Below are 14,482 nucleotides of genomic sequence, written 5' to 3'. Positions count from 1 at the left end.
TTGGCCTGCTGTTCTTCGTTGTGGGCTTTCATTGATGTTATGGAGCATTTCGAGCAGTTTGTTTTCATGTACAGGGCTGTAACTTTTTTTTTAAGCCTTGGATATTCCTTCAGCAGGAGTTATTTACCCTAGGCATCTTCATTTCTAGGGATTTTCACCAGGGATTTGATAGCACCATTTACGTGCCTCTGCCCTTTCAGGAACAAGTAGTCATAAACCTCCACCTATAGACCAAGTTTCCTTACAAACTATTCTCATGCTGGGTCCGTGATGGTGTCTGCAGCCAAGAAACAGTTACCTTGTCTTTATGTATCTTTTTCCTGTAGACTTTTTAACAGAGATAGCAGATGAACAGCTCTAACAAAAATTATGGAGTTCAAGTGTTCCGGACCACTGTGCATCTAGCTGTACTGCAGTTTTGTCGGAGTCAGGACCAGTCCCTGTAGGATAGAATTGAAGTCTTCCTTAAATTTCTCGCCCAAAAGAGTATCAGACCCTGGGTCTTGTATCTGAAGACACAATAGTGTCAATTTTATCATCAGATCATTGACTAATCTAGCTGGTCTGGTTGTAGAGATGACAGTTCACTCTGGCTGAAGTCAAATGTTTTGGTGCCTTCACTTGTTGGCCCAACTGTTTGTTTCTTTTGGACGTTACATCATAAAGTGACTCTGAGGATGAAAACCGTCTAATACAAGGAGTTCAGTGGCTTTGGTGAAAGTTAAGCTGCCCTCCAGGCCCCATTTGAGATAAGGGTCTGAGAAGAAATGTTCTTCACTATGAGATTCTTTCTGGTAGTCATAAAATGTAGAATAAGTATAGGCTTATGCGAGATCGTGAAAACCGCTGTTTGGTTTTGTCATGTTTTTCAATCATAACAAGCGAAAAGAGCGTGCTGAAAGGAATGTAATTTCCTGTGTTATGTTCTTTATTTGTGTTACCAGTTAGCCAAAATATAGCAGTATATCTGTCTGAAAACACTCCTCGTGACAACGGCGTATTTAGAACAAAAAAGAAAACGGAAAGAGGTTCCCCAGAGCAAATTATACACACTTTAGTATTAAACCATGCTGTTTTAAAGATATTTAAACAAAACACTATCTCCTCATGTCTTGCAGAATGTCACACAGGAAAATGTTAGCACATTTCCTCTTCGTTGCTGCTCTGTACTTTTGAGCTGCTTTGAGCACCCTCTGGGACTCGAGTCCTGCAATACCTTCCGAGAGAGAAAATAAAGTGTTATGTTTACAGTGAAGAAAGAATGCAGTCTTCAGATAATTTGATTGGTGAAGCAACAGATGCAGTGGATATTTGCAATGCAATGGCAACTCAATGAGACCTTCATGCTTACTTATGCTTACTTCTATGTCTCCTGATGCTTATCAGACAAGGCTAGAATTGCATTTTATTGGAAAAGCCATTGTTGCCCTCAAGACGATGAGGAAATCTAACAAATGAAACAAACTCTAAAGTCTGTTGTCCTTGAAGAGTGGTAGGAGTTTCCACTGGTGCAGTTTAAGTCCTGCAGTAAAAGCAAACAGCATTTGCACATCTCTGTTTGCAAGCCAGGAACAGAAACGGCAACAGCTGGCCTTTTAGAAGCAGAAGGAGTCCCGCGGGAGGCAATATTCAGTGGCTTTCCACAACTGAAGGGAAGGCACCCGGAAAACAAAGCCTCTATCCTTCCGTCTCTACTGACGAGCACACCTGTGGTACAAAGTTGTTAGAAATTTGGTCTCTAGTTGGCAGAGGTATATGCCCCTGTCCAAGTAGGGGCCACAATCCTAGTAAGTCACAACACAACCCAAATTATCTTGCGCTCACCCTCTGGTAGCTTGGCACAAAGCAGGCAGGCTTAACTTAGAAGGCAATGTGTAAAGTACTCCGAGTAACACAGTGAAACCACCAAACAAATACACCACAAAGGTTTAGAAAAATAGATAGTATTTATCTGAATGAGATCTAGTCAAAACAACAAAAATCCAATAAGCACAAGTTGAAATATCACTTTTTAAAGATTTAAAAGAGTCTCAGACTTTAAGAATCAGTTGTTGTATCTTTATGACACACAGTACCTGTGATGCGTCAAAAGTAATGATGCACGGGGCTGCAGAGGAGGAAATGCATTGAAAAATAAGGCGCTGCGTTGGATTTTCGCGTGCGGCACAGACAATGTTGTTTCTTTCCACCCTGCAAGGTGATGCATCGATTTCCAGGAATGCAGCCTTGGTTCCTCTGTGCATTGCAGTGATATTTCGACGCCCAGGGATGATGTGTTGAAAATTCTTGACACTCTGGTAGCGGGAGCCGGCGCTGAGTCGATTCAGTAGGCGATGCAGCAAAATTTTAGCTGCGGTTCAGGCACTGCATCGATTTCTGGTTGGGAGTTTGGCGGTGCATCATTCTGGTCTGTGGTGCGGCGGTTTATTAACTTCAGTGCAGATGCTGCTCGATTTCTGCCGGCGTTGCAGCGATTTTCTGACACACAAGGATTTTCTGAAAGTTTGAAGTCTTTGTTTGCCCTGAGACTTCATAAACAGGAGTCAAGCTCAATCAAAGCTCTTGGAGAGCACTTTTGGAGGAAGGCAGAGCCATTCCAGCAGTGCCGGAAGCATGAGGCTGCAGGGCAACAAACAGGAAAGCAGTCCAGATGAGCCCTTTAGGCAGCCAGGCAGTCTCGCTGACAGAGTCCAGGTGTAGGTCCCTCAGTGTCTGATTTGGTGGCGTCAGAGACCCAGTTTATATACCCAAAAATGTCCTTGACGTGGGGAATCTTCAAAAAGTGCTTTTGAAGTGCACAAGTTCCCCTTTCTGCCCAGTCCTGTCTGCCAGGATCCCTGTAGGGGGTAGTCCTTTGTGTGAGGCAGGCCACTGGCCTTTAAAATGTAAGAGTGAACCCTTCCATGGTTCCTGCCCAGGGAGACCAACTCAGTATGCAGATGTGACGGAGTGTGCTGTGCTTATGGCTGTTTTGGTGGAATGCACAATGGAAGCTGTCAACCAGCACAGACCAGACATGGATTGGAGACGGGCTGTAGGGCACAGATGGCAGTACATGTAGAGAAATGCACAATTTTTAAAAGTGGCATTTCTAAAATAGTAATATTTAAATCCAACTTCACCAGTAAGCAGGATATTCTATTAACATTTTGGCCATACAAAACATGATAGGGCCACTCCTTCCTGAATAAAATCTATCACTCAAAAGGATATGACTGCAGCTCTAATGTTAGTCTGAGAGGAGCAGGCCTCACACTAGTGGAAAATAAATTGGTGAGTTTTTCACTACCAGGACATGTAAACACATAAGTACATGTACTGCTTTTTACCTACATAGCACCCTGCCCTATTTTATTAGGGTGTGCTGGATGATTTTGTGCATAGTGGATACAAAATCATGTTCTCCAGCTGTCCATCTCTAACACCTCCAGAGAAAGACACAGTAGAACCAGTGGAGAGGCACATCAGTGGAACAAAGGAGAGGCCTCCTGTGATTTCTTTAACATGAAGAAATTTCATAAACAAGATATTTGTCCCATTTTGATTAAAAAAGAAAAGGCAAACGGATGAAGTGAGAGAAGTCTGCTTATCAACGTTTCCCGCGTCTTTAACAAATCACTCTGGATTTGCAGGATACCTATTTTTGACTCATCTACAAAAGTCCCAGGTTTTTTCTAAGAGTTAATATTGGCAAAAAACACTTTGTACAAAGTGCAGATAATTCTGGAGTCCTCTGGTCTAGACACATGCCAAAAGCTAGGTGGATAGTTTCTTGCATTACCTGTTGTGAAAAGGTCAGTTGGTCTGATAAGCCTATGGCCCATTCAACTGCGCAAAGCAGCTTCTGCTGATGAGAAATATCTCTATTCCCGACATCTCTAAGGATGCCATTTGGATATCAGTCCATACTTTTGCTACACACCACTGTCTGAATTCGTACTCCGACAGATACTTGAGCGGGGCAGGCTTCTCTTTGTAACTTATTTCCCTAACAGTTCAATTCTTTGACATTGATTGCACCATTAAGGTTGGGTTATCAATTAGCTTTTAAAAATATCTGAGAGAATCCCATAATTAAGAAATAAAAGGTACTCAATTGTAATCCTAGTTCTTCTCTATGGGTGTTCTCAGTCTAACGATGGGCTAGAATAAGGCCCAAGCGATTTGCCAGTGTCTGAGACTTGCAAATATTCCATCCAGCGCCCAACATTTTAGCATATTCTACCTACCGTAAGGTCTGAGATTATCCTGCCTTAGGCTTTTCTCCTCGAATACTTTAATATATCAAACCTATGCCTACAGTCCTGCATATTACCTCTTCTGGTGGACTTCACTTTATCGCGTAATGTCTCAAAAACACGAGTTGCATTCCTCCTTTGTTCAATGACCCATTCCACTTTTGTGCATTTCCCTTCCTTTGACTGTTTTTTGGTTGAAATGTTGCTCGTTCGTTGTCAGTGTTTTTTTCTCTGTCCACTCATATGACACGTTTTTTCTCTCATTTTCGTCAGAAGGTCATTCTGACAGACTGTGGTACAGACACTAACGTGCCAAAAAAAAAATCACATCACCTACACAGTCTTGGGAGCAACCGAACAGCCAGTGGCAGAGCTGTGTCTAGCTGTTTTCATTCATTACTATAGGGTCAACAGGCTCATGGTTGCAGCAGGACACAGTTGCATTCCCTAGGCTAAACACTCAGGATCTCTTCGCATTCCTTTCAATATAAATTGAAGATAAACAGATGGAAGTCACTTTGAAGCTGGACACTTACGTCTCATTCTTTGCTAAAGCTGCCTCGCAAGTAGCTTACTATGGTTTATAAATACATAATTCAACTGTTCATGCCGTCTTGGACAGTTTTTAACTACTTTCATTCATTCTCTCTCTCGCCTGCTCCTGTTCCCTGTGATTTTCTTCCACAGAGGATGAGTGCGTCTTTAGGAATATTAATAAAGATCGCGATGTAGAAGGAAATGTTACCTGTATGTCTACTTAATGGATATTTTCATTAACTTCATAGATGTCCTCGTTCCTCCCCATTAAAGGCAGTGCATGAACTCACAAGAGGTATTTATTTTCACAACCTATTCCCTTAGTAGGCCATCAAATTGTACTCTTTGACCCACATCCCCTTGATTAATTAAGTTCTGTAGATCCTGGATTGCCTTAAAGTGATGATGTTTTCCTTTGTTTCTAGTCCTATGAAAATTGTTTCCTATAATTTCTCTTTCAAAAGGGATATAATTAAAAGTAATATTAGTAATACAGCTGTATTATCTGTTGTATTTTACAGACAAATATTTTTGTGTTCATTCAGTGCATTCATCAGCACTGACATAACAAATCACTCTGTGCTATATAACTTCTCATTGAGTGCGCAGACTTCAAGCCTGCGATCACTGTCGTTCATCTCAAATCGTTTGTATTTAGCTGGTGAATCTGCCGATCACATGATTCCTAATGAGCACGTTTACGTTTCCCTGCGGAATTGATAGCCATTTCTTGTTTTAAAGGCCAAGATAGTCTTGGTCAAGAAGGAAACATAAAGCGCCCACGGACGAGAGTGGGTTAAATTCTCAGATACATATCCAAATTAGTCGTTTCCCGCTATCAGCGTCACTGTTCACTACTACATGGAGGTGGCAGCTTATTTTCTTCTTCAGCCTACAGGATCACATTTCGAATCCAGATGGCAATCTGTTTTACTTGTTGTTTTGAAATCTCAAGTGTCATTAAAATGAATCCAAAATCTATGTTTATCTAAACGTTTTTCAAATAAAACAGAGCTTTACTTAAAAGAAAAAAAGTCTACATTTTAAAAGGGCGTTTCCGTATCCCGCTTTTCATTATGCAGCTGGCAGTACTTGTTCTCTGTTTGGAGCTTATAATTTGTGGCGGTATTTATTACTACCACGTGAATCCAGTGTGGTTATCATACCTAAGGACGTTGTTTCCATTTCATTCCTTTAAATCTCAAGCCTTTAGACCCCCTTTATTTCAAACACCCACTCACCCAGTTTATCTGCTGCAACACCGATGTTATCAATCTCTGCCGCCATAATGTAGAGAAAGTGCCAAGAGATAATCAGATACTTCCGGGTACCAATTCTGTACCTTTGACAATCCATAAAATCGATGTGCTCCGTCTACACGAATAGCACAAACGATTCCGAGCAGCGATGGATTGTGATCAACAGTTGTCATTAAGTTACTTTTCATTACAATTCGCAAAAAAACACTCTTCAGATTTCGTATATGCCTTGGAGCGTACAAATGCAGAATACTTCCACTTAGCCTGCAGCTAGCATCACTTGTATGAGTGGTGGCACATCACCTAAGATAATAAGACATATTGATCTGTGGTATCAGGATGACTGCCTGGTGCAAGGCACAGCTTCGAAGGAGCACAGGATTCTGTATTAGACAACTCAGTGTGTCGCTTTTCTATCAGATGGATGAAGAGTTCATTTCCTGGGTGCTAGTTGAACACAGACTTATGTTTCGCAGGAGAGACTCTGTTTCTGTAATGAGATGTCAGCTTGTCTACCCAGATTGTGTTATTAATTTGGAGCAACCCCTGCTAGGCATAGTGGTATTTTGAATTGCTTTTATATTATTCTTGCTCCCAGGTATTCCTCCATGACCCGTGGTATCAAGTGACAAGGAATTAGGAGAACTAATAAGTAACTGATTAAGAAATATTTTCATTAGAGGGTCAGCAGAGCTATTGTGATGACGTAGCTCCATACCAGGAGTTACTGACCATCTCTGGTGCGTAAACATTTTTATTTACAGTCTCACACAGAAGTCATAAAGTGCTCCGATAACGACGTTATTCTGCAGGTCTTCTATGCATCAGTGCCTGCATTGGGTTAGTGAGTCCACTAAGGTGCCATTCGTGTGGGCGACATCAGTTTCTTTTACCCCGGAATCCTTTTTGCACTTGGACTGGAAACGAAATGGTTGTTGTGATGAGGTTTAGATGTAATAGATCCCTCTTACACTGTTTGGGGAAGTGGAATAAAATAGGGCGTGGCTGGTCTGCACTGGAATGATGTTCTGCACCTTTGGGCTATAGCAGAAGGACACGTGCTGTCTTGTTAACTTTCCTTAATTACTGTTCCTCCTGCGCTCCGTGCAGAAAGACGTCCTTCAGCTGCACCCAGCATGCTTCGATTACAGCTAAGAGCTCACAAAGCTCGAAGTGGACAGTTCAGGCTCTTACTACCATACCCCATCTATCCTCCGGGTGAGACCTGTGGGCATGTCCTGGATGCATTCTTCCCACCCAGTACTTACTGGGCCCGACCTTCAGGCACACCCAACACCTTCTGGCTATAGGCTTGTCCTTTATCCGTGTCATGCACCCAGTGGGCCCTCTTCATATGACCGTGATTATCAGTGACCTGTTTACATTACCCATTGGGTACAGAATGTCTCCAGCTCTGCTCTCATTACTCCCACCCCCAGTGTCCACCTGGTGGAGTCCATAGAAAGGCATTCTGGAAGCTGTCAAAGGCCGCAATGTTCAGTGTTTGCTGTTTGGCTGACAGTACCCTGATCCTGGACCGAGGATTGCAGATAAGCAGTTTTTCGTTATTCTACAGGCTATTGTTGTGAGACATGCTGGAGGATTCTAAAAGCTTTTTTTCTTTTACAATTGAATGTAAACTAAATAGCTAGTTTTGGATTTAAAAGAATAATACTGCATTCTTTCATGTAGACTCCCAGCACATGGGAAGAAGGAGCGGAGAAGAAAAGTTCCCATCAGCGGTCCGCATCATGGGGAAGTGCTGACCAACTGAAAGAAGTAAGCTATGTATTTTATAATAGTTACATTCAAATTTCTTCTATACATTTATCACATTTAAATAATGTACAATTTGTGGTCCTACATGAAAATATAAAAAATGTGACCTAATAAAATATAGTTTCAGTTATATCTATCTATCTATCTATCTATCTATCTATCTATCTATCTATCTATCTATCTATCTATCTATCTATCTATCTATCTATCTATCCAATAACTGTCTGCTCCAAAAGTAACCCGAGGGCCGGGAAGCGTGGCGGGATATGGGGATGGCGGTGTTGGGATGTGCAACGTAGCATTAGAGGAGCCCATCAGCGATCTCTATATCAAGCACGAAAAGTCAGTAAATGCTCACTCAAGACTTTACACTGCAACTGGATCCTGAATGAGGGTTTACTGACTTTTCATGATACTTAGAGATATATAGATATATTAGTAAAAAAGCATGTACAAAACCTACAGTTATGAAACCCTCGTTACAGAGTTCGTTTCTTTTGTTCTTCTTACAAAAGTAACTTTTTTGAATAATATCATTTGTACTACAATTTTTTTTTAATAAGGTAACTGAGATTAAGAATGCTGACAGTGAGTGCAGAGAGGCAATAACATATGTGGCCACTTGAATACAGGAATCTGTTGGACTGACAAACTATCTGCCGCCGTCAGCGCCAAGACTTTCCTTTGGCCATTTCTACCACAGATGCACATGGAGCATACCGAGATCCAGACTTTGTTGTTACTAAAAGTAGCAGTGAACCTGAAATCCAGCAAACTGAGTGAGACTTGGCTGCATGGCTAGCCACATAGTGTGTGAGATGGCCACTGCAGTGCGGCAGGGAGCAAATGGCACAGGTTCTGCTGTGGCCTACTAAAGTGAGCTGAGAGGCCAGGTTACTATGTCAAGGTGCTTGCTGCCATAACAACAAAGAAACCCATGGCAACCACCTGGGGTCTAGGGTATGCAAGGCCAATGTGTCCTTTTGGTGATAGTGTTGGGTGCAGTCATCTCCCTAACTCTGCAGGGTGACATTCAGTGCTGGCCGTGAAGTAGTAGGCTGGTGGGACCCACTGTTGAGTTTGTAGAGAGCTATTAAAAAAAAATAGCTGCCTGACAAGGAAACCTAGAGGCCCCCTTGGGACATATCTGTACTGGCCAATGCAGGGGCTGATGCGGAGGGTCCCCTTTTTGACCACCTTGATCTCACTGGGAGTACATTGCCCTTGTGGACTATCAGAGCGAGGCCTGCCACGGGGGGAGTCCAAAATGACAGCTGCAGGAACTTCACACGGCTGAGGAGGATGCTGCCCTTCTTAAGTGTGCCCCCACTGCAAAGAGGGCACGTCATATTGACTCCATGAACCTTTGCTGCAGCCCTAGTGGGCCACGGGGACTTGCACTGCTGCGTGGACCCCTACTTCGCCTCTTTCCCATCGCCCTGGGTGGCACCTGACAAAACAGTGACCTTGGGCAAGATGCGATCAGTCAGGGGCCCACATGCATTGCCAGGCTGTAGCCAGACATTAAATCAGCCAAGGTTAACGGCCATAGCACCCCGTGCAACTGAAGGGGACAGCACAAGTGGAGGGGCATGTCATATCCTACCTCTGAACTCTTGCTGCAACCCCTGATGAGCGCTGGACTAGTGCCACCTTGGCAGCTCCACACCACAGACTTTGAGATTCCACTGTGGGTTGCACTCGACATAACAGCAACCCCAGAGTGACGGCTATTTGCTGGAGGAGAAGATCGGTGCCGCCGTGCCTAACGTGGGTCTTGTGACAATCCTATCAGGAGGTGACTGTACTGGCGCTGCATAATTTTGAACATGAATACCCTCCCCCCTGACTGTTGAGAGCTACTCTGCCTCCACAAACTCAGGACCCTCAACTTTGGTGGCAGGTGCCTTGGCCTCTCCAACGGGCAATGACATAGACTGACTCCTTCTCTGTAATCAGCCCTAGCCCCACCCCCGTCCCCACTCTTGCAGATGATAGCCAGTTAACTGGGCCGCAGAGTAAGGGAGTCTGGACTTATGTGCTTCCGTACGCTCTGCTCCCCATATAGGTTGACCTTACCTGAGACACCTTGTCTGCCCTGCTGCCTGCAGACCCTGATCAGGTGAGTTTATTGACTGTGCTGGGGACGGGCATGTGACATGTTGGACCCTCCAGGTGTACAGCAGGGCCCATCCTGCAGGTAGACCACAATGGCACCAAGCATGGCCCTGGACCATCCCAACAACCCCCCCATCCCCCACCCCTGCCATGGGGTCCCGTGTAGGAGCACCCTGTACTGGTGATGGACATTGGAACGTTCAAACATAATCTAAACTCCTCTCTATGAGAGTGGTTGCTTCTGCTGCACGAGAAAGCAAAAGTCCACCACATTAGACACCAATATTTGACGACTACTTGGTGTGACCCCCAGCAATGGGGAGAAACAAGCCCCCTCCGCCTCCAGCGCAAACCAAAATGGACCAATACACTAGATCAACAACTGACCTGCAGAGCCACCGAGACGTCCCTCCCAAGACACTCCCCCTCCCCTGGCGCAAGCTGATTTTGATGTTATCCTTAAGGCAATCCAAGACTTCAGGGAGGCAGTGGAAGCTAAGGTGGACGAAGTCCAGGTGGACGTCGTCCTTTTACGCCAAGATTTTCGCAATGCGGCTGGCAGAGTGACAGAAGCCTAAATTTGAGCTGCTAAGGCATCTGAAGTTGGTGACTCAGACCGTTGGTCCCCGTGGATAAACTCTCCTGTTACTCTATAGTAGAACAGCTGCATTGATCACTAGCAAAACGCCCTCTGTCAGGTGGCCCCTCCTTGCCGTCTTATAGCCCGTATCCTCATCCTTCGGGATAGAGATGTGATACTATGTGAAGTCAGACAGCACCAGGTCCTCTGCTTCCAGAACAACAAAATCTTGATCTTCCCGGACTATACATGTGCACTTCAACAGGGCTGTGATTCTTTTGAGGAGGTAAAACGGAAACTCAAGGCTCTTAATCTGTTTCATGCTCCTCTTCCTGGCTCACCTTAAAGTGATTTTCATTGGTTCAATTTACTTTTTTGATACCCTCGTAACCGGCCTAGGAGTGGACAACGGAGCTACGAATCCTACGGAAACCTGACTCCTCGCAGCATACTGCCATGCAGACGAGGGGAGCCTACCCTTGCATGGTACCGAAGCTTCCAAAGAGACAGTCTGCTTATATCCTAGCTAAAGTCAGCCACTCCGCTGGTGCACCACAAACCTATAATATGGTGCCAAGCCTTCCTGATGAGGCAGGTGGGGGGTGATCCCTGGGGGGCTCTTGTGGGGTTAAGAATACTTTGATTCTTGTCAGATACTGTTATCCTTGAAGGGACGAATGTGGACCTTGAGCTTACCTTAGACCCCTCTTGCCTGTTGACATGTTGGGGTTTAAGGTGGGAGACACTTGAGGGGTGGAAGTGTGAGATGGCTGCATTTGGGGTGTAGTGTTGTTTTTAAGGTTATTTGTTTTGACTATTCTCACAACTGTCAGATATAGTACACCAAGCGCATACTCTTACCCATCCAGCTCGCTTTAGTGCCCTGATGTTTAGTCCACCCTTAATGGGTGAGACGCCCTTTTGCGCAAGGGCCAACCTAATTTCCCTCCCACTTCACCTGCTATGGCTAAAGTCTTATCTTGGAATGTCAATAGTCTTATAGACCATATAAAAAATCTACAGTGCTATGCTACGTGAAACGCCTTCACCCGGACGTGCATGTAGTGCTCTTTCCTCATTCGCTTCGGTTGCAATCAAGTGTTCCATGCAGGGTTCTTTCGGGGCACCTGTGGGGTGGCTTTCCTCCTGCATAAAGGATTCCAGCGGTGGTCTTGACCACTCACACTGACCCCTAGGGACAATACATGGCCATTGAAGGGAGGCTGGAAGGGTGCCATTATAACTTAATCTCGACATGGTTCCCCATCAAGAGTTCCAACCAACCCTTAGGAAACTCCAAGATCTCCTTCTGGCCTTCCTTTATTGTACCACAGTAATAGGTTGCAATTTTATTTCTGTCCCAAACTCAGTACTAGGTATTGCCCCCCTGATCCCTCCCACTTCGTCGGAGAGCCTGTTCATCCCAGCCCTCTGTCTAGGCCCTGGGACTCTGTGATGAGTGGAGGACCTGGCATCATCCCTGCAAACATATGCGCCTGCATCAGCAGCCTATAAAACGCTGTCCCTTATTGACCAATTTTGGATACCGGCCTCCAACGCTATCTACCTGACAGATGTTCAGATCACACTCCACTCCTTGAAATGGAGCCTAGGGCACTTGAGGCCCATATGGTGTCTCAGTGTCTAGTATCTGTTAGGCCAGGAATGCGCTGCCTGCATGAAGGAGGAACTCAAGGCCTTCTTTGACCTGCATTGTGACCCTGTGGGCATCCATTAAGCCCTTCCTTCGGTGCATGATTAAAAGCTACATTAGGGATAAAGAAAAAGAAGTTGAAGCACATTAACGACCCGGAGGACCAGATCCTTTGCATGGAACGGCAATTACACCACCAAGAGTTGACCACCCTGACCCACCACCTTGCTATGACAAGAGACCAATTGAAATACATTTGCTTAGAAGAAGTCAGACAGTGCTGGGGGGCATCAACCCAGCGGGTATACAAACACAGTGATAAAACTGGCAAACTCCTCTGTTAGCTGGCTACCAGAGATGCAATTGTGGCATCTGTCTGGGACACGGCGAGTCACAGCCATGACTGTCACGGAATTTAGGGACTGCTCTCGGACACTATACACGGCGATCCCCACTTTGGCAGAACTTGAGGCACAACTACTGGCAGAGATCCCGCTTTCCTCAGTCCCCCCTTCCCAGGCCCACGACCTACAGCAGCCAATCACGGGTGAAGAAATTGACACAGCCTTGTCAGACTTGGCCTTGTGTAGGTCTCTGGGGCCTGATGGTTCCCGGTTGAATTCCTTAAACACTTTCGGTCCCTGCTGACCCCCCCCACCCCCCACCCCCTCACATTTCCTATCGCTTTTCACTGAGGCGGCAGATCAAGGTGCCTTTCCCCCAGACTTAGATAATACCATTATTGTAGTCATACCCAAAGCAGGTGAACCACCTGACGAATGCTCCTTGTACAGGCTCATCTCCCATATTAATGCTGATATTGAAGTATATGGAAAGATTTTGGCTTTGTCTGAGTCGTGTCCTCCCGCAGTTGATCCACCCAGCCAATGGTGCTTTATGCTTCATAGAAGTATCCGTCACTTGCATCCGCAGGATCCAGTTTGCTTTGTCCCCGGCGCATCGTGTTAAAGGCCTCACAGCCTTACTCCTGGTTGACTTTGAGAAAGCATTTCACTCTGTGGCATGGGTATTATTGGAAGCAGTGTTAGCGAGAGCGGAACACCCCCCCCGTAAGCTTGTGGGCCGCTTCTATACCCAATCCACGGCACAGGTTTCGGGAAATGGCATCCTCCCCCTGCCACACTAACCCCCCCCCTCCTTCTGATCCACAGAGGCAGTCGTCGGGGCTGCCCCCTTGTACTACTCTTGTTTGCACTAGTGATTGTGCCTCTGGCTTGCCTCATTTGACGTGATGCTCGCATACAGGAATGGGCGTGGGAAGGCGGGCATGAGGAACTTTTAGCCCTATATGTGGATGACCTCCTGCTGTTTTTGTGAGATCCAAGCTCATTGGGCCCAAAATGTTTGGAGATCCTTTGCCTGTACGAGAAAGCTTCCAGCCTGTGTCTCAACTAGGCTAAACCCCTATTGGTATCCGTGTGAGGCACTGCAGATGGGAATTCCTGGTGTAATGGCATCCCACCTCGCTATTTCTTTTAAGTACTTTGGGCATCCATATTTTGCATCTACCGATACTGCAGTGGAATCTCAATTTACAGCCCCTTTTGACAGGGCTGAATAGGGATCTGCAGAGATGGAATCAACTACCCTTAAATCCTTCAAGCCGCACTGCATTGTTTAAGATGTGTCTCCCACATCTCCTGTACACCCTTGCAAACTTTTCCAATCCAAATCCCGGGCAGTGGTTCCAGTCACTGACATTGAAAATTGCTTTCTTTCTCTGGGCCGGGGGCTGTCATCGGGTGGTCTATGTCAACATCCAACACTCTCCCTATGACGGGGCAGCCTTTGTCAGTAACCGACACTCGCCAACAGCCGACATTCACTCTTTGACGGGGGCATGGGTGTAGCGGATATCTATGCTTACTATTTGGCCTCCCACGCTGTCACAATAAATGACTGGCTAAGCAGGGGGTTGGGAAGACGCTTTATCAAGTGGGATCGTAAAATTACTGGACTGACCTCACTGTAACGAGGTACATGGCTAAGCCATACAACAAAACTATAGAGCTTCGTGCTGCGGGACAGGGTAGGGATCACCCACCTAGGGTTTACTCCAATGGTGCATAGATACAATGATCGTCCTCTATGCCATGGTCAGAGTTTTTCTTTCTTTTTGCGGCCTGACTGCTCTTTTTTCATTTGCCCACTACTGTGAGCAAAGTGACATGAGCCCCAGGGTGCCTAACTGTAAGAAAGATTTGCCAACTTTACCATTAGACCATGTCAATGAAGACTTGGAGAAGCAAGTGGAAGGAATAGACAGACTGAACAGCGTTTCTACAAAATGAAAAAT

The 14,482-nt window shown here is 45.4% G+C and overlaps 1 protein-coding gene across 3 annotated transcripts in view; it reads left to right on the top strand.

Moving 5' to 3' along the window:
* The window catches only part of GLCCI1 (glucocorticoid induced 1), a 250,093-nt gene that overhangs the window by 90,595 nt on the left and 145,016 nt on the right, over positions 1-14,482 (top strand). For all 3 annotated transcript variants that reach the window (XM_069211722.1, XM_069211721.1, XM_069211720.1), the window contains exon 3: positions 7,727-7,813. In XM_069211722.1, coding sequence (XP_069067823.1) covers positions 7,727-7,813 — 87 coding nt within the window. The remainder of the gene's footprint in view (positions 1-7,726; positions 7,814-14,482) is intronic.

This window comes from Pleurodeles waltl, chromosome 10, assembly GCF_031143425.1.
Source record: "Pleurodeles waltl isolate 20211129_DDA chromosome 10, aPleWal1.hap1.20221129, whole genome shotgun sequence".
Taxonomy (NCBI): domain Eukaryota; kingdom Metazoa; phylum Chordata; class Amphibia; order Caudata; family Salamandridae; genus Pleurodeles; species Pleurodeles waltl.
The sequence above is the reverse complement of the archived record's forward strand: the minus strand, read 5'-3'. Positions and strand labels throughout refer to the sequence as shown.